General features: G+C 45.4%; 1 protein-coding gene across 2 annotated transcripts in view; it reads left to right on the forward strand.

The window, feature by feature from the left end:
- The window catches only part of PAX7 (paired box 7), a 146397-nt gene that overhangs the window by 116739 nt on the left and 2635 nt on the right, over window positions 1-27023 (forward strand). For both annotated transcript variants that reach the window (XM_030537820.1, XM_030537821.1), the window contains exon 8: window positions 22198-22444. In XM_030537820.1, the coding sequence (XP_030393680.1) occupies window positions 22198-22444 (247 nt within the window). The remainder of the gene's footprint in view (window positions 1-22197; window positions 22445-27023) is intronic.

The raw sequence follows: 27023 nt of genomic DNA on the forward strand, positions 1-27023 counted from the left end.
TCCTTCCCTTCACTTGCATTGAAGGAAGGGGTGGCTGGACGTGGGACACTGGACAGAGAGGGCCAGGGTTCTGAGGTGGCACTGAGCATTCAGAAGCTTAGCTGGCTGGTCCTGGCTAATCATCATCTGCAGGGTCAGGAAGGAATTTCCCTCCAGGTCAGATTGGCAGTGACCTTGAGGTGTTTTCGCCTTCCTCTGCAGCAGGTGGGTGCAGGTCACTTGCCAGATTGCAGGGGCCTCGGGCACTGGTGCATCTCAGTCTCTCCTATTCTCTGGTATCGTTTCAGTTGTTGGGTTTAGTGTACGGGTGCTGGGTGGGGTTGGTGGCCTGTGATATACGGGAGGCCAGACCCGACAATCTGCTGGTCCCTTCTGGCCTTGGACTTTATGATTCTGTAACACTGAAAAAACACCATAACACACACACACACACAAACACAACCCTGTGATCAACAGGCATCTCTAGCCTGGCAAAGGACAGAGTAAAGACGGGGTACATTCAGTGTAGGAGGGAAAGAGGCAGCAAAGAGAATTCTTCAGATGAAGGCAATCGTGCCCTCAGCTCCAGCCTGGATGAGCTTGGGGGAGGGAAGAAGGGGAGGGGGGGGATAAGCAGCCGAAGAGCGAAAGGTCCCCAGCTGGCTGTTAGCGGCATCTGCACTCAGAGTGCAGACTCCAGCTGAGAGCTATTTCACTATTTATTTACATGTAATTATTGCTATGAGGTGCAGATATTAACACTGTCAAGAGCAATTTGCCCTGACATTTTTCACTTGCTCTGTTCCCTGACGTTTTCAGAGTTGTTGGTTTCTCTCGCTCCCTCTCTCTCCCCACATCCCCGTCCCTTTTTTCTCTCTCGTTGCAGCAGCCGCTAACACAGCGCTCTGGCTTTGGCAGGGCGCAAGCTGGCCTTTCTAATCCAGTGCCCTTCGCAACTCATTAAACTTTGGAATTAAATTTTGTCCAGGAGAGGCACGGGAATGGAGGAGTCCCCCCCCTTTTCGAGTGCTCTTGCACCCCACCACCCGTCCACAGCAGTTCAAGCATTTCCACTCTAAACAAACCAAATTTACCGGTGGCCGCGTTTTCAATTGGAATGCAATCTCAGGCATTAACCTTTGCTTTTGACGCTGCATTTAAAACACAGAGAAAGGTGCCCAACCATTTATTAGGTAGCGATTTAAAGTGCGGGTGGAGAAGGGTAGGAAAGAGACAGAAAAATGACTGCAGTTGGAAAACGAATATTTTCACCAGGCCCCATGGCAGCATGGAAATAAGAAAATCCTGGGGTGTGTGGGTTATAACCTGTAGCTATCTTACACTTCCATAGGCCCTATTTTCTTCCCCTCCTTTCTGCCCAATCCATCTGATTTCAATAACTTGCAACCAGTGGCACTTTAAATTAAGACTCCCAACCCGCACTCAAACTCTGATTTAATGAGACAGTTATTGTATATCATCTAATAACTATCAATTGTACACTAAAATTTACTCACTTAGCAGTGATGTGACAGATACAGGCTTCTTCATCCTCAGCCAATGTGGTGCTTGTCATCGACTGCTATTTATTTTATATACAGAAAATCGCATCTCTCCCCGCCATGACTCCACTACCACCAGGCATTGATTTGACCCACAAGCTCTTTGTGAGGGTTTGTAAGCTGGATGGAAAGGAATCATTTTATGCGGATCCCAGTGTTCAAGCATCTGCGTAGGAAGAGATCTGCTTCCTATTTACTTAGTCTACGTCCGAAGCATTTGATCGGTGTCTATTATATAGCTATATAATTGGGCCCAAATTCTGGGTTCAACCATTTTTTACCTCAGGCACCCTAGGCCTGATTTTCAGCAGCTGGGAGTGCCCACAGCCCCCCGTGTCTCAGGCCTGGGAATCTACACATGGAGCCTCTCCAAATCAAAGGCCACTTTTGAAAGTTTGTGCCCATCTTAACTCTTGGCCTTGAGGTTTCTTCTTCCTTATTGACTCACCCGAACTGAACTCGGTGGTCCTGAGTGTAACATCCATTTGGTAACTGGTCTCCGACTGCTTTGCCCTTGCAGAAGGGTGGACATAGGAACCGGATGGATTTTCCTGGTTCTGTTTCTTCTGGGTTTGAGCTCTAAGGATAGGGGAGGAGGGTTTTCACTGGAACAGGCAAATCTCCCAAATCTCAGGGATGTATGACAGGCCAAGGCGATCCCTCTCAGAGTGGAAATTCCAGACATACATTTCCAACTGATTCTTACTTAGGGTGACCAGATGTCCCGATTTTATAGGGACAGTCCCATATTTGGGGCTTTGTCGTATATAGGCGCCTATTACCCCCTACCCCATCCCAATTTTTCACACTTGCTGTCTGGTCACCCTATTCTTACTTGGCCATTCAATTTGGCAACAGTAACTAGCTATCAGCCTGCTGGTTCCTGCGCTGCTGGTCCCCCTGCAGACACCGAGAGAGACCAGTGCAAAGATTCTAATGAGATTTCCACGGGTGCCCCCTTCTCTCCTGGGTTCTCTTGGAGATGTGCTGCCTGGACCTTCCTTTGATGGAAGGAGGGAGATCAGTGAAGGGCTCTGTCAATATTAACATAAGTAGGGACCCCTCTGGGTTTGATAAAGGGGTGATGCATGGAAAGTACCTGCCTGTTAGGCCCACCTCTCTGCACATGCAGATCTAAACTTTTTAAATGGAAAATGGGGTTTTCAATGAAATGCAATTTTTCACTGAAATTGTCTGCTTTCTGTGGAACATTTTGACTTTTTTGTTCAAAAACTAAATTTTTTGCATTGAAAAATTCCATTTTCTACCCCTGCTCTATTAATAAACGTTGAGCAGATGTTTTAGGTCAGTAGGTTGTTTATAACCAGGACTGATTAACCGTATAACACCTTCTGCTGATGAGCTTAGACAGTAAACTCTTTTTGTTCTGGGTTTGAAAAAGGTAACTCTTTTCCGTTCCAAATTTTGAAAAAAAAAATGAAAAATGTTTCATTTCATTTCAAGTTTTTCAGGACTTTTCCAATTTTTTTATTGAGTGAAACAATTTTTTTTCATTTAGTTTCAAACCAAACATTTTGGTTTCATTTCAAATTGAAAATTTAATTTTCTTTCAGCATCTGGAAACCAAAAATGTTTCCCTTTTTGATTTTTATTTTTTTTCTACCTTTATCTCCTCTTTTCCCTTTTCTAGAAAACCCTACCAATTAATAGGACAATCATTTTATTAAAAAAGATGGAACCTTTCAAAGGAAACTAAAATATATCACCAAAAATCATTTATTTTAAAGTCCAGTTTTCATCTAGAAGAAAATGTTGACCAGCTCTGTCTGTAACATCTATTCCTCACATATTAACCCCTTACACACCACTTAATATAAAACTGGTCCTTAGTAACATGTGAGTTTTCATAGATTGCGTGTCTAAGTGTGATAAGAGGAAGGGAATGGGAGCCAGAAATTCGGACAAGTCTATTCCTGGCTGCTGCTTCTTCATGCCCATCCATGTTCTGTTCTTCAGTTTGTCCATCTATCTATAAAGAACTCTTAGCTTTTTGGATGAGAGCTCTGTATAAGAGTAGATTATTATGATTAATATTATATTATATGGCAGCACTGTTGTGAGGCTCACCTCATTACTCCTTTAATGCTCATTAAATATGAATGGCAGGATGATCTGGTGGTTAGAGCACTAACCAAGGATTTGGACTCAAATCCCTGCTGCTCCGCCACGGATTTCCTGTGTGACCTTGGGCAGGTCACTTAGCTTCTCTGTGCCTCTTCTGTAAAATGGGCCTGTTAGTCCTTCCCTACTTCCCAGGGTGCCATGAGGATAAATTTAAATTTCCTTAAAATTTGACTTGCTCAGATACTATAGGGATGGGGGCCACCAAAAAGGGCTGCAGAATTGTAACCTGTTGTTGTAATGCTGGCTCAGCTGTGAGATTTGGGTTGAGTGTTCTGGGTGGGTTAGGCGCTCAGACCCTTAAATGCTGCAGCGCCCTGTGGATTGGTGAGGGTAAAACTCTTTTGTGGCAGTAAAGCTATATCAGAGACTAAAACCAGCCCACCGTTTACAGCCGGAAGAGTTCTTCTTTAGCTCAAGTGGTAGGGGGCAGTTGTACTTTGTGCTACAGCTCTGAGTTCTGTCCAGGCTGACAGCAGTGGCGTCTGTGCGTATGGGCTGCAGTTGGTTACCCAAGGGCATTTCTTGGACTGGAAGGAAGTGAGCGGGGTTTTCAGTGTCTATAGGATTTTGATCCCATTGAATTCCCATGGGATTTACTCATCTGACTCCTGAAGAGTCTTTTGAAAATCTCTGCCATAATTCGGAAAGATTTCAAGCACCCAAACCAGTTGGTTTGAATGTGTCAGACTTGAAGAGGTAGGTGGCTTTTCTCATCATGCAATGGCAGAGTGAGGGTGAATATGGTTGGCTGAAGGCTTTATGACTAGTGTCCAGAACACATCCTAGAGGCTCAGAAACCAGGATGCAAATAAAATGAATTCCAAGGGTCTTTTTTTTAAAAATCTCATGATTTTTAACACCAATCTCATGAATTTTCGGGGGTGGGGGAGCTGACATGATTGTCGAATACTTGGGGTAGGCAATACAATGTGTTTTAAAGGTGAATAAGAGGACTCTGATGAGTGTCCATAAAACAATCTTGAAGAATATTTGAGAATGATGCATAACCAGGACTTGTGCACAGGGAGCTGCTGAGAAATCGGGGTGACCCGTAGGCTAGTGCGGACAGCTATTGTCATGATTTCCCCTTGGATTGCCGTAGCACATGGCCAGTGCCTCTCGCCATGGGCGTGTCCTCAGCCATTTCCTTCCCCACTATCAAGTCTCCCTCCAAGGGATCCAGAGCAGGGTGGGGCGGTTAGTAGAGGCCACAGAGACCGGGGTAGCCTCCATGGGTAGACCCAGAGGGTGCAGTCTGACCCTGAATAATATGTCAGAATCTGGCTCACCCACTGTGGGCCATGAACTACAGCGCAGCATGTATCCGTTCACCAACCTTGACCTCACGAGGCCCAGCACCAGCAGTAGCGGTGAGGGGGACCAGGGATCAGGTGGGTGAGAGAGAGAAGCAGAGAGAGAATGAGTGATCAGCATTGATGTTGTCAATGTTGCTGGGACTTAACGTATTGTGAGATATGGCAGCTTGTTTGCACGGGTGTTAATCAGCCTTTCCTGTCCCCTCCTTGTCACTGCCCAGTCCCTGCCACAGCCAATCTGTGTCCTAATCTCCATCAATTAATGAGGAACACTCTCTCCCCTCTCCCCCGCCAACACATGCACCCACCCCGAAGCATAGGAGGCCCCAAGAAGAAACAACCGCCCCCCTTACTTTCCACTAACTCAGCGCGGCCAATTAGGCATCTGACACCCGCACTGGCTGACAAATTGTTTCTGTCATCTGCTTTCTGTCTTTCATTAAACGGGAGGCGGAGGGGGGTAATCGGAAGGGAGGGGGGGATTGGAAGATGTGATCTCCCATGCTTAGCGAGGCCAGATACATTAATTACAAAATGGCCATTTGCGGCATGAAAATGCATTAATTAAATTTATGCAATCATTATCTTTAAATAGTCTTATCTTTAAAATAATCAGCCCTTCCTGAGTCTTCCCTCTCCTCCACTAAGTCGCTTCTAATCCCCTTTCCTGCCTTTATCTCTGGATCAGCAGAAGCTTGTGTGCTTTCAAACTTCTGCAGCGCGAGGAGCCTTAAACTTTGCCGGAGTAACACAGGGTGTAACAGATCAGTCAGATCACTTCACAGTACAGTTAGGATGGAAGGAAGCGGGCCCAAGCTTACGCAGGGACATGAAACTCAGACATAGGTTAGGGGTTTGATACAGGAGTGGGTGGGTGAGATTCTGTGGCCTGCGTTGTGCAGGAGGTCAGAATGGATGACCATAGTGGTCCCTTCTGACCTTAAGTCTATGAATCTCTGACTTTACGGTGGATTTGCCATCACTTGAGGTCTTTACATCAAGATGCCTTTCTACAAGACATGCTGTAGCTCTGACAGAAGTTCCGGGCTTGATCCCGAGTTTATTGCATGAGGGTCCTGGGCTTGTGCCATCCAGGTCAGATTAGGGCCTGGTCTAGACACACATTTTGTAACAATATAAGTGTTGCGGGGTGGGAGTGTTTTTGTTTTTTTTTGGTGAAAGAGCTATACTAGTCTTCCAGCGTAGACATAAATCTATCAGGATAAAGGTGTCTTGTAGCTAATTCCCCCTCCCATATGGGGATAGCTATCACAGTATGAGCACCTTTATACAGGCCTATCTGCATCTACACCAGGGGCCTTGTACTGCCTTAACGTCAACGCTCTTGTTAGCTGGGCTGCGGTATCGACTGGAACGTCTACATGCTGCAGTAATAGCAATAGTAACAAAAAAGAGCTCACAGAAATGAGTAGAAATTGTAATGAAAATGGGGGGGGGGTCGTTTGCTTGGTTTTGGTTTGATTTGAACAATTCCTCGCATTGTTTACAACCCAACACTTTCAGGCTGTGCCTTGACTAACAAGAAATCCCTTCTGGGAGTTCTGGTATCAACGAGCCTTCGGGGGCTTTCAGTGTTTTCAAACTAGGGTTCCCACCAGCACTATTACCGATTTAACGGTAGCACCAATGGGAATGTTATTGTACAATTCTCCAAGATAGACTAGATTTAAGTGCATGAAGGTGAAACCACCTAGGTCATTAAACTGATGAGGTGATGTTCATTGTCCAAATGGAGTGAAACACAGAAAGGAAGCAAACAACCTAAAAGGCAAATAACAAATGAAATGCTTCACATCATGCCATTTTTAACAATCTGAGATGTTAGTAAGAGAGGGAGGGAATTTTATAAATATATACGGTGCTTCACTCATTTGAAATTCTCTCAAAGGTACACTTCATAATCCACACGCAAAAATCGACGGTCTCTGCCTATCCCTCTGCCAAGATTTAATAACAGCCATGGTTGTGAGATCTCATATTTCTGTGATCTCAGGATTTAGAATAAGGCAGTATACTCTGGAAAACTCTCATTATTATTGCTTAAAATACTAATATCCCATGGAATATCATCAGAAATAACCCAAACTGAACCACCATTGACACAAATGAGAAAAGTACCCTGTAATGTCTTACCCTGGCTTTTGAAATTGTGCTTGTTCTTTTACTTGCTAATTCACAAAATTCAGAGGCTACTGCAAGTTAGTGATGTGTGGATTACTGTGTGTGGATTGTATTCTCTGCTGGGGTCACCTTGCTCAGCCCCATCAAAGCACATTTCCACCAACAGAGAATCTGGCACTGTGATTTTGATAAACCGATGGTGTCTTTTTCATAGTATAGAACCAAGCCCCAATTCAGCCAACCATTTTAGCACATGCTCATGTCCATCCCTGTTCTGCAAGAAAGCATTTAAGCACGTCTGTAGGCCCATTGACGTCAGTTAAGCATGTGCCTAAAAGTTAAGCACGTGCTTAGTGCTTTCCTGAAGAGAGATGAACTGCTGAATGGGTCTGAAGTCTTATAACCAAAGACTTACGTAAAGACTCCAGGATTTTTTCCATTAACAGTATTGTTATTCTATGGTGATATTTTTAGCACTAATTAGGGAAATATGACTAATTCAGATAAAGAGCCAGCTGAGCCGCAGCTTCTCCTAAAACGTGCACTGAACTGGGTTTGACTTTCATTTTGTAAAACTTTGCTCAACTTTTTTCTTTTAATTATTTCTTCCCCTTTTCATTTTGTGCTTCCTTCTCCCAGCAGGGGGTGAAAATGCCAAAATATCAAGGGAAGGTGCTTTCCATGGTATTCTCACCTCCATCTGAGGCAAGAAGTGCTAGTAAGCTTAAAAAAAAAAAAAGCCTATTGTCATGAGATTTCCAGCCCAACTATGCTCAAGAGGTTTGGATGGTTCAGAGAAACAGTGGATGCTTATCTCAGCTGAAGCCCTGAAACCTTTTAGAGTTTTTGGACTCTGTAGGGTTGTCTGGGAGTCTATGGGGATTTTAGTATATTGCAGTCATTCATTCCTATCTGCAATAGAAATCTTAGAGACAGGCCAATGCAGTGGAATTTTGATCCAGATCTGTATTAGGTTTAGTTTGCGATTTGGAATTTAAGAGTTTGGGTCAGGATTCCACTGTGTCAAAATCTTGCCAGATTTCTGATATCCTGAAGAGTGGAAATCAGCTGTTCTGACTAGATTTCTGCCATCTTGGGCTGAAATCCCATGAGGTTTCAGTTGCATCAGATCTGTAACTGGAAAACAGTTCTTCCCCCATTTCCAACCCAGAACCAAGAACATAAGGGTGGATTGAAGATCCAAAGCTGAATCCAAGCCCTCCTAATATTTAAAGCATCATTCAATCTTAAGCTCTTCAGATCTGAGACTGTCTGTATTTTTTGCCTGGTACAATGCTGAGCACATTAAATAATAAATGAAGGCACAGGAGCTCAATTTCAAGGTTCTTTTCTCCAGCCCATTCTAGTAACTATTCACCCAGTCAGAGAGAAGCAAAAAAACTCCACTTTCTAACTGGAACTGGATGGGGAGAAGGACTATGAGATAAAAAGAAAACTAGTCATACAAGACTAAGATCTCAATTAAGATCATCATTCTCCTATTTACCTACAGTGGTATCTTTATCCCAGTGAAACTCTAGGGTCAGATCCGCAGGTGGTGCAAAGCGACAGCCCCATTGTCTTGAATATTCTGAGAATGTTTGAGCTCTGAGCGTGTTTTTTAATGTATAGGTGGACAGGGAGCATAGATCACCAGAGGGACTTTGAAAATCTCTCCCTGAAATCTTTGTTTCGGCCTCACGCAGCAGAGAGGACCATAGAAACCAATTGTGGGACTGCGAAAAGCCACTTCCATTGAATTCATGGCTTGTCCTGCAGGAGTGGAGGGAAGACACTTGACTTTAAAACTCATCCCTGCTGCAGGTTCCCAAGAACCTAAAATTCTCTCAAGTTGCTCCAAGCTTGTTAGGGTGAATGAGCTGAAAAGGAGCCGGCCTACCTTTAAAATGCAAAGAGCCCCGAGAAAGCTGGGAGCAAGAGAGCAAATGAACAGGCAGCCCAGCAGGATGAGATGCTGCTAATTTTCCCTTTCTTTCATTCGTTTGCCAGCCTGAGTTATTAAATGGTTGGTTTGAGTCTAGCTAGCATTGCAGTGGCTGAACTTATCAGGGTTATTTCATCTCCCCATGACCTCTCTGTATTTACGATGGGGACCCTGAAGGCATTGGCTTGACTTAACTAGTGTATCTTTCAGTGCAGTTAAGCCGGGCCTTAACTGATTACAGCCCTTGATTGATCAGAGGGGGGAGAGAGGCGTTCTAGAGCAGATACGCAGGGCTATCAGTGCACCAGGCAGCTTTGCCTGAGGCTGGGATATGCCACTCGGGGGATTCTTTGTAGTGCAGCTTCCATGCCTCCTCCATGCTCCTAAAAAAAAGAGAGAGAGAAGCAGAGAGGGGAGGTGTGCAGAGGACTCAAAGGATCTCAGGAAATCTTGTTTGGAAGCAGCAAGTCAGCACCCACACTCTATTAGCAGTGTCCGCGGGGGGTTGTGATAGTGAATGAGCACATGTCAGTTTAGCTGAGAATTGAGAAAAAAAATAGAGAGAGAGAGGAAAAAATGGCAAGGAAGGGAGAAGAGAGGAGACACTTCTGTGAATTTTGGTTTGGTTTTGTTAATCTCTGGTATGGAGCTGATGATAGGAGAGAGTTCTCAGAGGTTGAATGACAGAAGAAAGTTTATGAAACAGGTTTAATTTGCCAGGGCTTAGCTATCCTGTTTGAGCTCCACGTCCAGCCATTATTCACATCAGGCCGATGCACCGCAACAGATTTAGTGGGCAACCTTTTTTGTTTCTTGGTATTGTAAATCTCTTGCCAACCCCTTTCTCTCCAGCCCCTTCTCCCGCCAGCATTCCAGAGATCAGCCCAGGATGGACAAACGGGTGCAGAAAATAAGAACAAGGTGATCCCCAAACCTTTGCACATCTCTAAAGCCAAACCCAAACTAAACCCTGTGGAAGATTCTGAAATGTTTGGGGGTTCTTGCTTTTCCTCGTTGTTCTTCTCTGCTTTTGCATCCCTGGTGACCCTGTGAGTGCTGAAATGCCATGAGCAAGACTGTTCTCCAGACAGCTGTCTCCCAGTCAGAACCTGGAAACAATTAAATTCATAATTAATCATTTTGTGGATAAAGTGCCTAACCTGTTTGCCTAACTCAGGGGATCTCAGATTTTTTCATACTTGCACCACATGGACCACATGGAGGTGTCCCATGGACAACTCCCCTCCCACTCCACCCATGTGGTATTTTACATGGAAATTGTTTTGGGGGGAAATAACATCAGGGGAGTGTTTAATGTCTGTTTAGCTTCTTTTAATGCAATCTAGCAGCTGGAAAGGAGGAGGAGGAGCCAGCCCTATGTGACCAGCCAGCTCTCTGGCAAGCCACAGTTTGAGAACCGAACCTCTCACCTTACTTATTTGTTATTCCTTTGTTTAAAATGTTTTAGCCATCCAATCAAGGAGCACAAAAAGTACCATGTGACTTAGGTAACCAACCACACAACACAAATAACTAACTTCACAAACAACTCATACGCTGAAAAAGCTATTCAGTGACCCCATTACAGATAGGGAACGTGTCTGAAGGAAATCAGGAGTAGTTCATGAGCAATTCACTAACCAAAAGGGGAAATAAATTCATAACAGAAACCGGGCCAGGTCTGCAGCTGGTATAAATCAATGTAGCTCCCCTGAAGTTGATATGGCAGATCCTCAGCTGATATAAGCTAGCATATCTCCAGGATGTGTCCCATAATTTGGTGATGAACAGTTTATCAAGCTCTATGCTCAGAGCTTCAGATGAATAGAGCCCTGAAAATTTGCAGATATGCACTTTATATCCGCGGACTGTGCTTGTGGATGGCGGAGCAGATGCAGATACAAATTTTGTATCCGCACAGGGCTCTACAAATAGAGGGGGAAAATCTGCTCCTGTTCCACAGGGGAAATTCCATCCCAATTCTAAATTTATCAGTCTGTTCAGATCTACATGTGCTATGTGCAGATACACTGCTGTCTATCAGTGAATCCCATTTTTATCCTGAGATACGACTGTGCTAGATTCTCCTCTCACTTACACCAATGTAAATGTAACTCTGCTCCGGTCGGTGGGGTTACATTGATGTAAAACCAGTGGGAGAGGAGAGTCAGGCCTGTTATCTTTGTTCTGTAGTTTGAGAATGCTTCCTGGGCAGGGGTGTACACACATTAATTGACCCTTTGGTGTGGGGCACCCTTTGTATGCATTTCACTAATCTTGGGGCCAAGATTTTCAGAAGTGACTAGTGACTGTAGATGGTTTAACGTGAAATACCTTAAAGAAAGAAGTTTTAATTTTCAGAAGGAGGGTGATTTCAGGTATCTCAAGTTGGGTGCCAAAATCTTTAGTCACTTTTGAATCTCTTGGCCTCTGTTTCTTCCATCTCCAGGGGAAGTGTGTCCATCTCTGATTAGTTACCATAAATCATATGCATATAACTGGGATCCCCCTTCACCTTACGCAACCTAACATAATGTGGCTGTCTGTTGTTGAGTCTGCTACTACTTCTGATACAATGGATTTGGTCCTTTTGCTCAAGGGATAGAGACTCATGCTTCTAGATCCAGAGGTTTTGGGTTCAAACCCCACATGTAACAATGCCCCGGGAAATTACTCTTAAGCTGCAAGAGAAGATTCCCCATAGCCCTTCTTACTTACTTAGGGACTTGTTCTGAAAGGAGATCCCCATTCTCTTTTCCAAACTGTCCGGGCTCCAGTAATTCATCTTATCATCATAGCTAAGACCCACCTTGGAATAGTTTAGCAACTTGTCTCTGGACCGTCTCCACAATTTGTACATCTCTGCAGAAGCAGGGTGCCCAAACCAAGAGGCAGTTCTCCAGGTGGAACCTCATGGTAGCCTTGAACAATCAGGTAATAACTTCCCATTGCCTTGTTTCTAATACTCTTGTGCTGCTGCCTAGAACCTTACTGGCTTTCTTTGCTGCAAGTGATCATTGTATTCTTAACTCCACATCATTCCCAATGGGAATCCATAAATCCCTTCCATTGTCAGTACATGCCAATTCTTCATCCATCAGTGAATAGGTCATTTTAGGATTTTTAGATCCAAAAATAAAACCACTCATGTCCATTTCATCAACTGTTCCCTAAACCACTCCCCTTATGTATTTAAATAACACTGAAGATGTTTTCAGTCACTGACGGTGTTAATGGTATTTCTGATTTTATTGCTAGCTGGCACATTATACCACTCCACATGCACAGGTCCACAGTAAGCCACTTAGGAGAACATTGAAAAGGGAGACAGCATAGTCTAGTGTCATAGTACTGAAGTGGGAGTCGGGATTCTTGTGTTCTGGCCCTGGCTCTGTCAGTGACTCATACCATGATCTTGAGCATGACCTCTCTGTGCACGTTTTTGCATCAGAATGATACTTGCCCTTCTGTGGAAAGCACTTTGAAATCTGCAAATGGAAAACGCTATAAAAGCAAAGGTTTGTTATCTGAAGGCAACTGAGATTCTCCCTTTAGAGACATCACTGCAATGCAGTGCCATTTGCAATAACTAACTTTGACTTCTGTCCATTCAATAAATATTTATCCAAACTAGATACCCGAGTTTCAGAAACAGGTTGACTAGTATAGGAGTCAAACACTGGTGCAGTGCTTCATCCAACGTTATAATAAATTCCGGATAGATAATATTTTAACCATTCCCTTATCAGGTGCCTTACTGGCCTCTTATTGATCAAGAATTATCCAATTTTTGTAAGACTACATTGGTTCCCATTCTCTTCAGCCCTAAACACCATGCTCTAATGGTCAGATCCCATGCTGATGGTTGCATGATAAATATCTAGCTAGACAGAGCCCATTCCACCAAGCTATCTTTTATAACATAATAGATTCCAGGGGTGAAACCTTGCCCTACTGAAGTCAGAGCTGAAACTTTCATTGACTTCATTAGGGCCAGGATTTCACCCCAGTCATTTAAAATCTCATTTAAAAGCTTGATTGCATTTTATATAATATAAATCTCCAGAAATAAAACACACTCTTTTAAGATAATGTATGTGGACCCATTCTGGTTCCCACTGATTCCATTGGGCAATGGGCTGACTCTATTTGCTGAAGTTAGACCAAATGGCCTGTGATCACTTTGGTCAGATCTTTCTCAAGTTGTGGTGAATATGAGCCCTTATCCAATCCTCTGCTACCATGCCTGATTGCAAGGATATATTTAATTTGTACACCTGATAGGTTACCATACTCTTCACAGAGTTCCTTCAATATGCTGGGATACCATTCATCTGAGCCTGGGGATTTTTAGAAGTTCAAAATTTAGTGCTTGGTTTTGTAAGTAAAGTGTTAATGATTACAATATAATCATCGTATTTCTCTACCCATGGGCACATTTGGTTATAGTCAACTTCCTCCAACGTGAAGATCTTTGGGTCTCCATATTTATTTAGTTATTTATCTCCTCCCAAGTCTTTCACTGGTTCTACAGTAACCTTTCCCTTCTGCTACTGTTTAATGTAGGTTTAAAATAAACCTATTCTACCTGTAAGAATAGCCACACTAGGTCAGACCAATGATCCATCTAGCCCAGTATTCTGGCTTCCAAAAGTGGCCAAAGCCAGATGCTTCAGAAGGAATGAACAAAACAGGGCAATCACTGAGTGATTTTTTTGAACCCAGTTTTATTCTATTCTATTCTATTCTATTCTATTCTGTTTTATATTTATTAGAAAGATATTGCTATGAAGAAGGATTCGGGCTTATTCAGTAGTTGAGAGGCGTGAGAGGAGGTGAGAGGATCTCAAAGTAGAAATGGGAAATATTAAGTTAGATACAAATAAACCATCTCTGAAATGACTTGGAGAGTAGAGAATGAATTTCCAAATGCGGGAACTGAGTGACCTCTACTGATGGTGAGGATTAGCTCCTCATATTGGGATTCAAAACAGAGAAGGAACCTGCTCCACGCAGGTAGTGGGACTGGAGGAACTGACATGTTTCCCAGAATACATGTAGGGCTCTGTCAACCTTTTCCTCTTCCAACAACTTTTGCAAATGCTGAGATAAGTGAAACTAAAGGAAAGAGGTTTACAGGTGTCATCATAGAAGTCAAAATTGGATTTTTCCCTACAGGGAATCCTTTAGTGATTTGTCTAACCTAGTTTTAAATGTTCCAGGTGATAGGGTTTCCCATCTTTCCCAAGTGATGGACTTTCCGCTGCATGCTTTAGTAGATGATTCCACTGCCCTATAAATACATCTCTCTGTCAAGATGTTCTTCCTAAAGTTTCCCTTTGTGAATATCTTCCCATTACTCCAAGTTACACTCTCTCATACAATCCTGTGTCAGATTTCTGCTTCGTTGGAGTTTGCACTCCAAATATTTGTAGATTGTTATGTCCTTCCTTTATTCACAATTTAGCCAAGCTATGCATATTGAGGCCAACATTTTCTAAAGTACCCATGGATTTTGGATGCCTTAAGATGTCTGAAGATGGACACCCAACAACTAAGGCACTCAGAATCACTTGAGAAACTATTAGCCTTAAGCTCTGTTCTCCTTCCCTCCAGAACCCAATCCTTCCAGCCTCCTGATCATTTTTGCTGCTCTTCTCTGAACTCCTTACAATTTGTTCATATCTTTCTGGTAATGAGGTGTCCAGAGGTAAGTGTAACATCATTGTCCTGCTACATGATGTGATGTTTCTATAAATGCACCTAAAATTATATCAACCTTCCCTGCTCCCCTTCCCCTGGGTATCAAAAAAATGACCACGTCTATGCCCACAACCAGTAAGGATTTACTTCATCAGCTCTTTAAGGAATGATCATATGGTGCAATTGTCTGCCGTTAGTTCTTCAAACCCGGCACCACTAGTATCTTTTCTCTCTAGTATCTTGCTCATCTAGTCTTGGTGTCACACCAGTTTAGCCTTCACGTTATATCCGTCTAGCAATCTGCTTATCAGAAACCTCACACTTAGAAGCCGAGTCTCCTGGCTTCCAAGCCTGCATTTTAACCATTAGTTCACACTAACTCTCCCACATAGATTAGGTAAGGTCATACAGTGAGTCTGGCAGAACTGGAAATGAAATCCAGAACTGCTGGCACCCAGCCACCTGTTTTGACCCTCCCTGCACACCATGGATATAATTTTCACAATGGTGAGATTTTTTGAAGGGGGCTGGATAATTTTCTGACCATCATTAAAGTTTGTAGCTAGGCAACGTAAGACTATGATACGGAAATCTAACCTCATGCTTCAGGGTATAAGCTGATTATCTTCTGGGGTCAGGAAGGAATTGATGTTAGCCCCTTTCTCCCCCACTGGTAAGATGCATTATGGGAGGAATTTTTTGCTTTGTTCTGCAATATCAAAAGTGGACGGTCACGCTATCTGGAGCAGCTCACGCTGTGAATGCCTACTTCAGAGCAGACTATCAAATACAGGGCAGACACCCCAAACTGGTGGCATGTTCTATAATTAGTCAGAAACAAATGTGAACTCCTGGAGCGCTATACTTGTCTTATAATGGAGTCACAGGCAGTCCCCTTAGAATCTCTAGACTATCTTGCCACCCAGACAAACTGGATTTTGTGATAAAAGTCCACTCCCTGCAAAAATCACACCACATCAGCTTGGTCCCGGCCCCAAGAGACCAGTTATTTCCCCCAGATCAATTGGTACATCAGATCTTACACTAGCGGCCAATTCTAGAGTAAACTAGCTAAGGGTTTATCAGCTAAGAAAAGGAAACGAGAGTTATTGAGAGGTTAAAGTTAGTAAAATAAATGCACAGATGAGTCTCAGTTTGAAACTCCAATTGGTGGCAGTGATGCAATAAACTGCCCATCTTCCAAAAGTCTTTTCAGGGTACCCAGATTGCCTCTGGGGAGCTCCGCCTTGCATCTGGTACACTTCCCTGTAAGAGTCCAAACAGTCCAGAGAGGATGGATCTTTCCTTGAATCCATGCATCTAGCGTCTTCTCACAGAAAACAAGCTGACAGGGTCACTACCCACATGGGCTTTTCCTTTGATGACATAGGGTGAGGAATGCGTTTGGAGTCTTTGACCTCAAATCATCACTCAAGGTGGCCACTTGCTTTGAAATGAGCTCTTTTCTGTTCAAGTTCTTCATTTGCATTCTACAAGGCTTCTTTCTCCTTTGATGAGTTATTTTGTTTCAGGGGTCTACCCAATGTAAATGTTTGCTACAGGATACAGATACATGAAAACAATGCAAGCAGCATCCCATTATTTTTCCTGAAGTTTAAACACCAAATACACTCTGATACATTCAACAATCGCTTTGATCTAGGCTAATTCACAAGTGAATTGGCCTGGGGCTTTAGCATGAGCTGGCACCTGGTCTGCCAGTGTCATACTGGCCATTGCCAGAGACAAAGTGCAGAACTTGATGGAGTGATTGCCTGTAGGATATCTACAGTCCCTTTCATGGCTCCTTTCCCCAGACCCTGTGCAATGGCATCAGCCAATGCAAGCTGTTAGCCAGGATGAGAACTAGAGAGAACCATAGAGTCTGTCTGTGTCCAGCAGCCTCAATTCATTGCGGCCAGTCTCCTCTCCAGAGCGAGGGATAGTGGATCCCGATCCTGTTTGTTTAAAAGTTTGTGGCAGTGCGCCCCAATATACTGCCTTCCAAAGGAAAGGTCAGTCATCATGCAGCTGACAGATTTCCACGTTGTCCTTCTCTGACTCATTTTCTAGTGCCTTAGAAGCTCTGGCAGGTATTTTGTGTGTTGAGTTGCCATAAAGGCACTTTTGTGTTGGGAAGGAAGCAGACGGGGATTTGGCTCAAGGTTCACAGGGTGGGAGCACCCTAAGCTTGTACTCCCTTTCCACACCGAGTAAGGTGGGCAAGGACTGGCCCTGCAAACCTGGCCCTTCCCCATCCTGGCAATAAGCAGCTGGAGTGAGAGGGAGAATATCAGTGAAAACAAGACAGGGCCAAAAGCAGAGACTCCAGCCTCGGGGTGCTGCAGTGGTCTCTAGAGTTAACTTTAGAAAGGGGATATTTGGAGGTTGTCTTTCTTCACATTTCTACAGAGCCTGAAACTTACATAATATTCTCTCCCCTCCCCGCCCCCGCTTCCTTTGGTATATAAAAAAATATCGCCCCATCACTTCGCTGCCTCTCAAACTCCTCCCCTACGACACACAACACCCCCCCACAACCTCCAAACCTCCAAATCTGGAGCCCCGATTGCAGAGATTGAGGCTCCTAATTGCACATCACTTTCCAAAGCCGCCTTCGTTTATCATAAAGGGTGCACATTTCCCCTGCTACGGTTTCCACGGCCACAGGCCCTGAGGGCCAGCTCAGAAATGGAGGGAATTAATTACATTTTTTAAACTCCCCTTCTTTTAAAGTACAGGAGAGAGTGATGAAACGTCCCGGGGGGGGAACTGTAGAGACGATGGGGGGGGGGCAGTGGCGGGAAAGGAGGGGCCTATTATTTCATCCAGGAGGCTCCATTTTACTTTATCCTCAGCGACCCCCCAACACACTGAGATCCTCCTTTCCCCCATGACAAGCAGGCTCCTAAAAGGGTGGAAATGAGGCCAAAGGCTCATAGCACCATGGAGTGCAAGCTCATGCCAAGCCTGTGACTGATTTGGGGCAGCAGAAAAGGAAAAGGAGATGGCAGGGGAGGAATCGACAAGAGGGAGGAAAAGGCAACGCTGTCCATTGCCATGATTGACAGGTAACAGATTTCCCTCCAGATAAAACCTTACAGATGTGGAGTGGGTATTGATTTTTAGTTAGTGGTGGTAATGCACCAAGAAGTAATAAATTATAGGAAAGGAAGGTCAAGGAAGGAAAGGTAAAAGGACTTTGCATTCTTAAGAAGGGGATTACTCCATCTGCCCTCAACTTCACCAAGTTCAAAAGGTTGCTGGAAAATGAGTTTAACCAGTCAGCGTGAAATGCCAGATAGTGCTGGCCTGCCCCCAAGCTGGAGACCTCTTCTTCACCCCCTCTTGTGGAGGGTGGTCAACGGTGGATGGATGATGTCAGCTGGGGTGTAAGAATCCAGGGTCCACCTCTAGTTATTTCTGTTACAATAGCAACTAGAGACGAGATAAGGATCCCTAATGTACTAGGTTGTACAAAAACATAGGATGAGACAATCCCTGCCCCAACAAGCTCACAGGCTAAATAAACAAGACAGACCAAAAAAAGCATTTCACAGATGGGGAACCCTGGAACGGAGAGTTTGAGAGATCTGTCCAAGCTCACACAGTGACTCTGATAAAGCTGTTGGTACCAGCCCACTACCTGAAACACACCACTCTCCTTCTTCCCTTAGATCCATGTGGGAGCATCCGTCTAGAACACACTGCTGTCTTCTTGGCCGATGTTCTTTGCCTAAGAGTACCTGAGTATGTAATGCATGGGGCACAGAGCTTCAGAATGATGCCATTGTCTCCTCTGGGTGCTGATATGTTGGGACCCTCTTGGCTTCTAATATAACAGTAATTAATTGTACTTCTGTCCCACAGCATCTTATGTCCTAGGATCTCAGAGCTCTTTACAGGCATGTATGAATTCAGGATCTCGACACCCTGGTGAGATAGTATCAATCCCATTTTGCAATGGGGAAACTTTAGCGAAGTTAAGTGGCTTTCCCAAGGTGTCACAGAAAGTCAGGGGCAGAGCTGGGAACCGAGCGCAGGAGTCTTGGCTTCAGCTGCATGAAACTTGGCTGTGGTTTTTTGCAGGGATTTGTGCAGGCTTTTCTTAGGGTAACCAGACAGCAAGTGTGAAAAATCAGGACGGGGCTGAGGGGTAATTGGCACCTATATAAGAAAAAGCCCCAAATATCGGGACTGCCCCGATGAAATCGGGACATCTGGTCACCCTCACTTTTCTTTGGTTTCAGCTCTCACAGGTTGGGATACTGTGGGCCTGAGTCTCATTTACTCTAAGACCACTTCACCTCACTCCATCTGGTCACAGTACCTGAAAGTGAGCGTAGATGTAACTGGTACCCACGCTGAGGACCTTTTACGCTGCCAGAGTGCAAGTGAGGCTCAGCCTGAGCATCACCTTATGGTTTTGAAAACTCATTGAATCCCTCAACCTCAAAGTGAAAGAAAACCTCTCAATTCCACATGATTTCTACACACAACATCTCAGAATTTATACTATGACCAAATCTTCACTCGTACAGCACTGCAAGGCCTGGACAGCTCACTAAAGAGAATAGGAAGAGAGAGGACGTGATAGCTTAGCCTTCAGTTAACTAAGCTAATGCTTTCCAAAAATAATTAACACCAGCCATTTGTGCACCTGATCCTAGCCATGAATTGAATTTAATATCTCTGTCTGGCCCCACATATGCCTGGGGCAGGTGCCCTAGATATATATATAATAATAAATAGCCACTGATGATCAGTTCCTTCTGAGCCAGTTCACCTAATCATGAAGCTCCTGCCGTACCATATGAAATCAGGTTACACTAGACCAGGGGTGTCAAACAGGCAGCCTGCCAGCCTGATCCAGCCAGCCTGATGTATTTATATGACTTGCGTGTCCTAGTCAGATTCCACTTAAAGCAGGATCTCAGCATCTGTTTAAAGGGAAAAAGCCGGGGTCTGACCTTCGTGATGGTGAAGAACACTTCCAAATATGAACTGAAGGAAAACCAATGCAGTGTTGCCTTCCTGAGTCTTCAGAGAGCCTAAAACAATGGCTCAGAGAGGTGTAAAATTCCCAGTCCCCTATAAATCTCATTAGACCGTCAAACTCAAACGAGCACACTTGAACATCAAGATGAACTACTGCAGAGCTGATCATTTCAGCAGGGGGAATGTGGGAGGGAGTAGGAGAGACGCCCCAGGAGGTTGGGGAAACAGGTATTGCTGTAAGGAAACATAGAGGGAAGAGCAGAGGAGAGACACAACGACAAGGAAGAAGGGGAGAAAGGAGGGTGGGGAAAGAAGAGAAGGGAAGGGCAGAAGTAGTAGTGGCCCAAAGGGAGACTTATTTTTCTACCGAGGGATCCAATAGTAACTCAAAGTTTAGTTAGCATTTAAAGGCCAGATGCTACCGCTGATCCCATTGGGCATCCGGGCCAGGACTTAAAGTGGAATTTGGCCCTTTCCACCACAGGAGTTTGACACCACTGCATTAGTCCATCCTGTCATCTGAAATCAGCTGAGCTCCCAGCTGAGACTGTTAGAGTTCCAGGGGGCTGTGCTATCCACCTTGGGACAAAGATGATGGAAACCCCTGGGATCCCAGGGCGAAGAGCCCCCTTTTCTGTAGTGTACCTGGAATCACAGGCTGCAGTATGCGTCTGGAGCCAGAGGGATGGCCCAAGAATATAGGACTTGCAATTCTGGGTTAGGCCAGTGATCTGTCTCGTCCAGCAACCTGTCCCCAGTATCAGCTGGTTCAGAGAAAGGAGCAAGAAACCCTGCAGTAGCAGTTACGGGCTAACCTGCTCCCAGAGAAATTTCTCTGCTAATCCCCAATAGCTACAGGCTGGCATAAGCCATGGTGCAGGAGGGTTCACATCCCTTTCCAAAAATGTTGTGGGAAAAGATGATGACGTCCTCGATGATACATATATGGACACTCCATATAGTATGTACAGGGCTTTAGTACAGAGAGCAGTTACTGCTGCTGGCTCCGTGATGCCTTGCCTCACACAGCCTGGGGCTGAAATAATGTGCAAGGAAGAGGAGGAACTCTGAGCCCCCAGCCCAGTAGACCGCAGGGACGGGGGTTATACTGATTTTCCAGCTGATAAGATGACACCCTCTTCAATCCCCCATTACCTCCTTCTCCACAGGGGGGCCAGCCACTGCTGATCTGTGAATCCAACGCTCAGACAAATCCCCTAGAAGGGACTCAGCCTGCCTGAGTCGGGAGGTGACACTACATCCAGGGAAAAGGTCTTTGCTGGACTCCTGAGTCCTTCCAGGGGAGGGGGAGGGTGAAAAAGCAAATGTCAATTCACCCCCACATCATTCAGGATAAGCTCCTGCCTTAGCGAGGGAGGGGAAGAGGGCGATGGGGTTGAGTAGAGAGGGAAATAGCTGTTCTATGGAATCCCCTCTTGTGTCATTCCGAAGAATGAACCCTCTGCACAATAGCTCCCCAGGCCACCGGCAGGGGATAAAGAGTTTATTCTGCCTCTGACTGGGCTGCAAATATTTTCAATTTGCCACTTTAATTGATGTCAATAAGGTTATGCTAAATGTGGAGATTTTCAACATTTCTGCTTTCGAGCTCCACGCTGGCTCCCAAGGTGACCACTGGGCCCCCCCCCCCGGGTGAGCTGCCAGTACAAACGCAGCAAGCCTACACTTACCCAGTGACAGGTAACGAGATCAGCCCAGATGCTTCAAAGACACCTCTCCTCCCCTCATCTCCTGGTCCTTAGCTCCTGGCCTGCAAATACTTACACATTCTACAACCACGAGGAACCTCACTGATTTCAATTGGACTGCATGTGGTAGTAAAGTTAAGCAGGTGCACAAGGGTTTGTAGGATCAAGGCCCCAGTTCCCAGTCCTATAGGCAAACTGACTCACTCCATCCTGGTCCCGTTTGCTTTACAAACACCTCTCTTCTAACAGGCATTTTCTCTGCAAAATGAACCAACTGTGGTTACAGTCCCAAAGTGGGAAGATAGTTTAGGTGCAGCCTTAATTTTGAGATGGGCTGAGCTACTACCAGCAATTTAACCCCCTTTCCTTTACCTGTGCTTTTGAATAGGGGGTGGGTGAATTCACATCCCCAGATCAAAACCTACTCTTCCGGGTTGGATCCAAAAGCGGGAGCTTACTATTCAGATCTGGTTCAGATGGGAGCCCAAGACGGCAGAAATCTGATGACCTTTATTCTATCTTTATTTGACTTTATCCTCCAGTGTCTTCAATCTGGCACCATTTGGCAAACATAAACTGATTTAAAAGCCACCATAGATATTGGCTGTCACAAGGCCACTTGGAGGCAGATCCTGCTGGGTCTAAGCATGCTGTCTTCGTGTGCCCATCGACAATGCTTTCCCCCTTTGCTTCCCCAGGTGATGAGCATCCTAAGCAACCCGAGTGGCGTTCCGCCACAGCCCCAGGCTGATTTCTCCATCTCTCCCCTCCACGGTGGTTTGGATACCACCAACTCCATCTCCGCCAGCTGCAGCCAGCGGAGCGACTCCATCAAGTCTGTTGACAGCCTCCCCACCTCGCAGTCCTACTGCCCTCCCACCTACAGCACCACCGGTTATAGCGTGGACCCCGTGGCCAGCTACCAGTACGGACAGTATGGACAAAGTGAGTATCGAGCCCACCAGAGAGTTGGCTGGACATAAGCAGAGTTAGGTGCAGGGGAAGCTGGGGTAAAGGAGCCAGCAGTCAGATGGGGTGTTGGCTCTGCACTCAGGAATGGATTCCCATGGATGTTGTCTGTACAGAGAATCATTCTTTAGGGACTAACCAAACAGACACTGTTCCACTCTTTCTGTGCTCTGTACAGGGTCCCCCACTCATTTGCCATCTATTGGAAAAGTCTGAATGAAAGATATTAAATAGAAATATGTATATTGTAAGAGAAGGAGGGGTACCTCCAGGATCCCTCTGCTTCCCAATCTCCTACTCCTGCACCCTCAGAGGCCCTACATCATGGTGACCCTGCTTCTGTCCAAGGAGATGTAGACATGACATCCCTAGCCAAGAGAACGAGCTCAGCTGCACAGGCATTAGCCCACCAACCCAACCTGTCAATAAAAATATAGGGTGGATATCAACACAGCTTGGATCGATCATTAGAAAAACGCATTTGATGCACACCACGGCTCCTTAGCTGCCAAAACCATCCCAGTCAAACAATTTACAGTCCCCTTTACTCAGTTCTGACCCAACTGCCAACACACCCACCATCTCTTTAAACTACCAAGGGTTCCATCAAGTAGATGCTTAAGGAGACAAACCCTCTTGCCTTTGGGGCTTTGAGACTCATGCCAAACACACAGAGGTGGGATACATGGCCACTTTGCTACTGCACATGCAGCCCTATTGGGAACAGAATCCAAGCAGCAAAGAAATAAGAAGGAAAGAGAGAAAGTTTCTCTAGCCTTTTCATTATGAATTAGACATCCCTTCAGCAGATACAGGTTGTGCAGGTAGGTTCTGGAATTTTGGGTACTTTTAATGCAACCACCCACTTCCAAATTTGCATAGGAATTATTGTTGCTATGGCCTCAATTTGACCTCAAGGACAAGGATGGGTGGTTGGATGAATGGAGATAACACACCTTTCCCAACATTCAGAAATTGCTGACTGTGAAAATGTTACAACCACACTACCTGTCCCCAGATTCTCCTGAAATGTCCCTTCAGGGAGTCTCCTTCCAGAAATATTGACTCAAGATAGCATAGGAAATGGCCACCCAGTGGCTGATACAGAGGTCTTTTGAAATCGGTGCTGACGGGGGGAAATTGCCAGGCATGTGTGTGTTTCATAGGCGACATTATATCCCGGAGTCCCAGCCCTGGTGGAACTGAAGTGTCCATTCCAAGCCTGGTGCCAGTTCCAATGCCTCACAACCACTGGGCCTTTTATGTCTCCAGCCCACCATTTTCCTTGAGACCAAGGCAGACCTGGCCCATCAAACCTTACTTGTTGCTTCAGTCAAGAAAAATGCTGGAAGTGTGTGTGTGTGTGTGTGTGTGTGTGAGAGAGAGAGAGAGAGAGAGAGAGAGAGAGAGAGAGAGAGAGAGAGAGAGGGGCAAAGGGTTTTGTATGGAAATCTGTGACTTCTGCTACTACCGCTGGGCAACACTGGGGATTGCTCAGTTTGGCAAAAGCTTGTCAGCCAGGTTTGGTTCTAGGAAACTTAGAGATAGGCCAGAAACAGAACCCTGGGTGTGAACACACTCAAAACTGTTGTGAAATTTAGATCTGGACCCAAACCCAGCTGTGACTTGTTTGAACCCCCAAGATTTGAGGGCTGGGGGATTGGCTCATCTCGGCAGCAAAGCCTGCGTAAGGCCATCCCGAGCATCCCGGCTTGCCTCTGAGGCGAGGCTGGTGTCAAAGGTCTGCCACCTGAGCCAAGGCTCTCTGAAATTAAGTGGAGTTTTTCCATGGGCTACAGATCAGGCCCAAAAGGCAGCGGTTGAGAGGATTGATTTCACGCCTAGAACGGCTGGGTCACAAAAACACTAGAGACCCTGGCAGAGGGCTCACCTGCCGGTGTTAAACTAATAATAAGTGTATGTTGTGAGAGAGTGACCCACAATGGGTTAAAGGTGCATCCTCTTCCTCCCTAGCTCTCCAGCTTGCCCATGGCTTGTCCTCGGTGACCTTTCCTTCCATTCGGCCGTGGCTTTTTATTCCCCTCTCCGTCACAGCCCTTTAATGTCTTTAACTTCTATGGCTAAATGAGAACCGGCTGTGGTGGCAGACAGGATCAATAGCAGTTTCCCCCTCGCCCCTCCTCTTTTTGTTTTTAGGGAGCTTGATCTGCGACCCCTTGACCTTCCCCTCGCTTCTGGATGCAAGGCTGGACACACGTGCTATTGATAAAAATCTTAAACAAATTCCAATACCATGTATTTCCAATAAAGATCCCTTTGGGCAGGACGTGAGTCACACCCCATGTGTGTAAAAACAGTAGGGGCTGGGTGGGGGGGATATATTTTAAAAATAAAAAGAAGGAGTTGAGAAAAGACAAGGGAAAGATCAAAAAGGAGAAGAGAAGAGAAAGAAACTCTTGTCTTGGTCTGCTGCAGGAATTCTTATTGGGGCTCTCTGGGTCCGCTCAAATCCCCTGATATTCTTTTATTTGTCTCCCCTTTTTTGTTTCTGTCTCGTGTCTCCCTCTTTTCTGCAGAGTGTTTAGACTTTCATCCCATTTCAAAGTCTGGTTTTGAGCTTACGGTTCAATCCACCGGGCTCGGTTTGCAGTGGGACCGTTTTCCGGTTTATTTCAATCAGAACCCGGGCTCCCAAACGTTCTGTGCCCAGCAGCAAATCTCATACGATTGACAGAGTTAGACCAGATGTGCCGCGCTCCCCAGAGACATTCAGGTAGCCAGCCACAAAGGGTCCCTTCCTGTTGCCGAGGTGAAGGTAGGGTGAGAAGCTTTTAACACACACACACACACACACACACACACACACACACACACACACACACAACCTCCACCACTTCGTCCCGTTGCTGGGAACTGGATTCACTTCCAGTCACAAGCCAGTGAAGCCCAACTGTTTCCTTTCAATGCGGTGCTGGATGGCAACTGTGGCCACAAACCAACATTATGTGTGTTAAGATGAGATGCATTTGAAGCTTCAATTTCCCTATATATACATGATGCCCTGTGCAGGGCCTGCTCAAAAGCCCATTGACTTCAATAGGGTTTGGATCAGGTCCATAGAGAACACGATCTATCTGTCTGTCCAAGAGATGCTGAGCACATGCGATACCTGGTAGAGTCAATGAGAACTGTGGGTATTCAGCACCAGGCATGCACATACAGTCCCACTCATACACACACCTGTGCATTTCTTTTTGTCTTGATTTCCACTCTGTATTAAACCAACTCTGATTTCTGGCAGGGAAAGATCCACTTCCAGTGAACCCTCCCAGAGGTGTAGAAAGGTGGCTTTTGTTGGTTGGTTTTTAATAATAAGACCACCACATTTCTAACACCAAGTGATGACTAAAACAGGAAGAACAACTTCTGGCCAACCTTCAGAAAGTATTAATTTCCCAGAAGCATTGCTATTCCCAGCTCACTCTGCTTTTCCTCCCTCAGCAAGTACATGTCGGAGCTCATGCCTTGCACAAATGTCAGCGTGGGGGGGCCGCATACGTAAGGATGGATGCACAAAACCAGCACACACACACACACACACACACACAGCACTCTTAATTGTGTTGGCAATATGGCCATGTGTCAGGAATGAATGTGGTCTACTAGCCCGTCTCACGTGTACACACCCACCTAACACACATGCACCACAGCACAAATTTACAGGGCTAAGCCTTAGGACCAGGCAAACTAGGGACATGGGAATCTCTTTCTTCCGGGATCTTCCATGCACCCCAATCCACCCCCCATTTCCCAGTCTTGTGGTCCCATCAGACTCCACCTCAGGGTCTGAACTCCCTCATAGGCTTCATGCTGCCCTTCACACCTCAATGTAACTTTATCCTGTGCCCCAGTCCATTTTCCGCTCACGTGTCCCAAGCCATGAACACTCATACACAGAGGCAAAGCACAGCATGTTCTGTCCCAGCCGGTGTGGAGCAGGGGTGCCAAATTAATGTGGTCCTTACAGTTCCCAGAGGCCGGAGCCATGCTAATGATGCCGGTGATGGAACGCAGAAGCGTGAAAGGAATTCTAATAGATATGACAAGTCTAATAAGAATTTGTGTCTGGAAGAGACCCCCTTTGGGGCAGGCATCTGACAAGATGTTGATGGCTGAAATTTGTTTACTCATTGGCACCGATGGTACATCTCCTGCCAGCTCCTTATTAATCTAATTTGAGACATTATAGCTAGTGAGAGGGAGAGACTTTGACTGAAGCTTTGCTAACGAGCGGTGTCACCATCCTGCCCTGTCCCTCTTCTCCTTCAGTCCATGGGGCAGTCTGTTGAGCTGGAACTTGATCACAACTTGGGATATGGAGAGTCCCCGGATTACCTCGGGAGTTGCCAATGTGTCTTCCATTATGATGATCAACAGAGGCTTCTCCCAGAAGGAGAGGAAGGAGGCAAGGAGTGAAACTATCAGAGATGTATCAACATACAGTGTCTGGGTCAGATTTTAATCTCACTCACCCTGGGCTAGCCCCACTGAAACGAGTGAAATAATTTACACCAGCGTCACTCAGATCAGTGGT

Source organism: Gopherus evgoodei, chromosome 18 (genome assembly GCF_007399415.2).
Source record: "Gopherus evgoodei ecotype Sinaloan lineage chromosome 18, rGopEvg1_v1.p, whole genome shotgun sequence".
NCBI lineage: Eukaryota > Metazoa > Chordata > Testudines > Testudinidae > Gopherus > Gopherus evgoodei.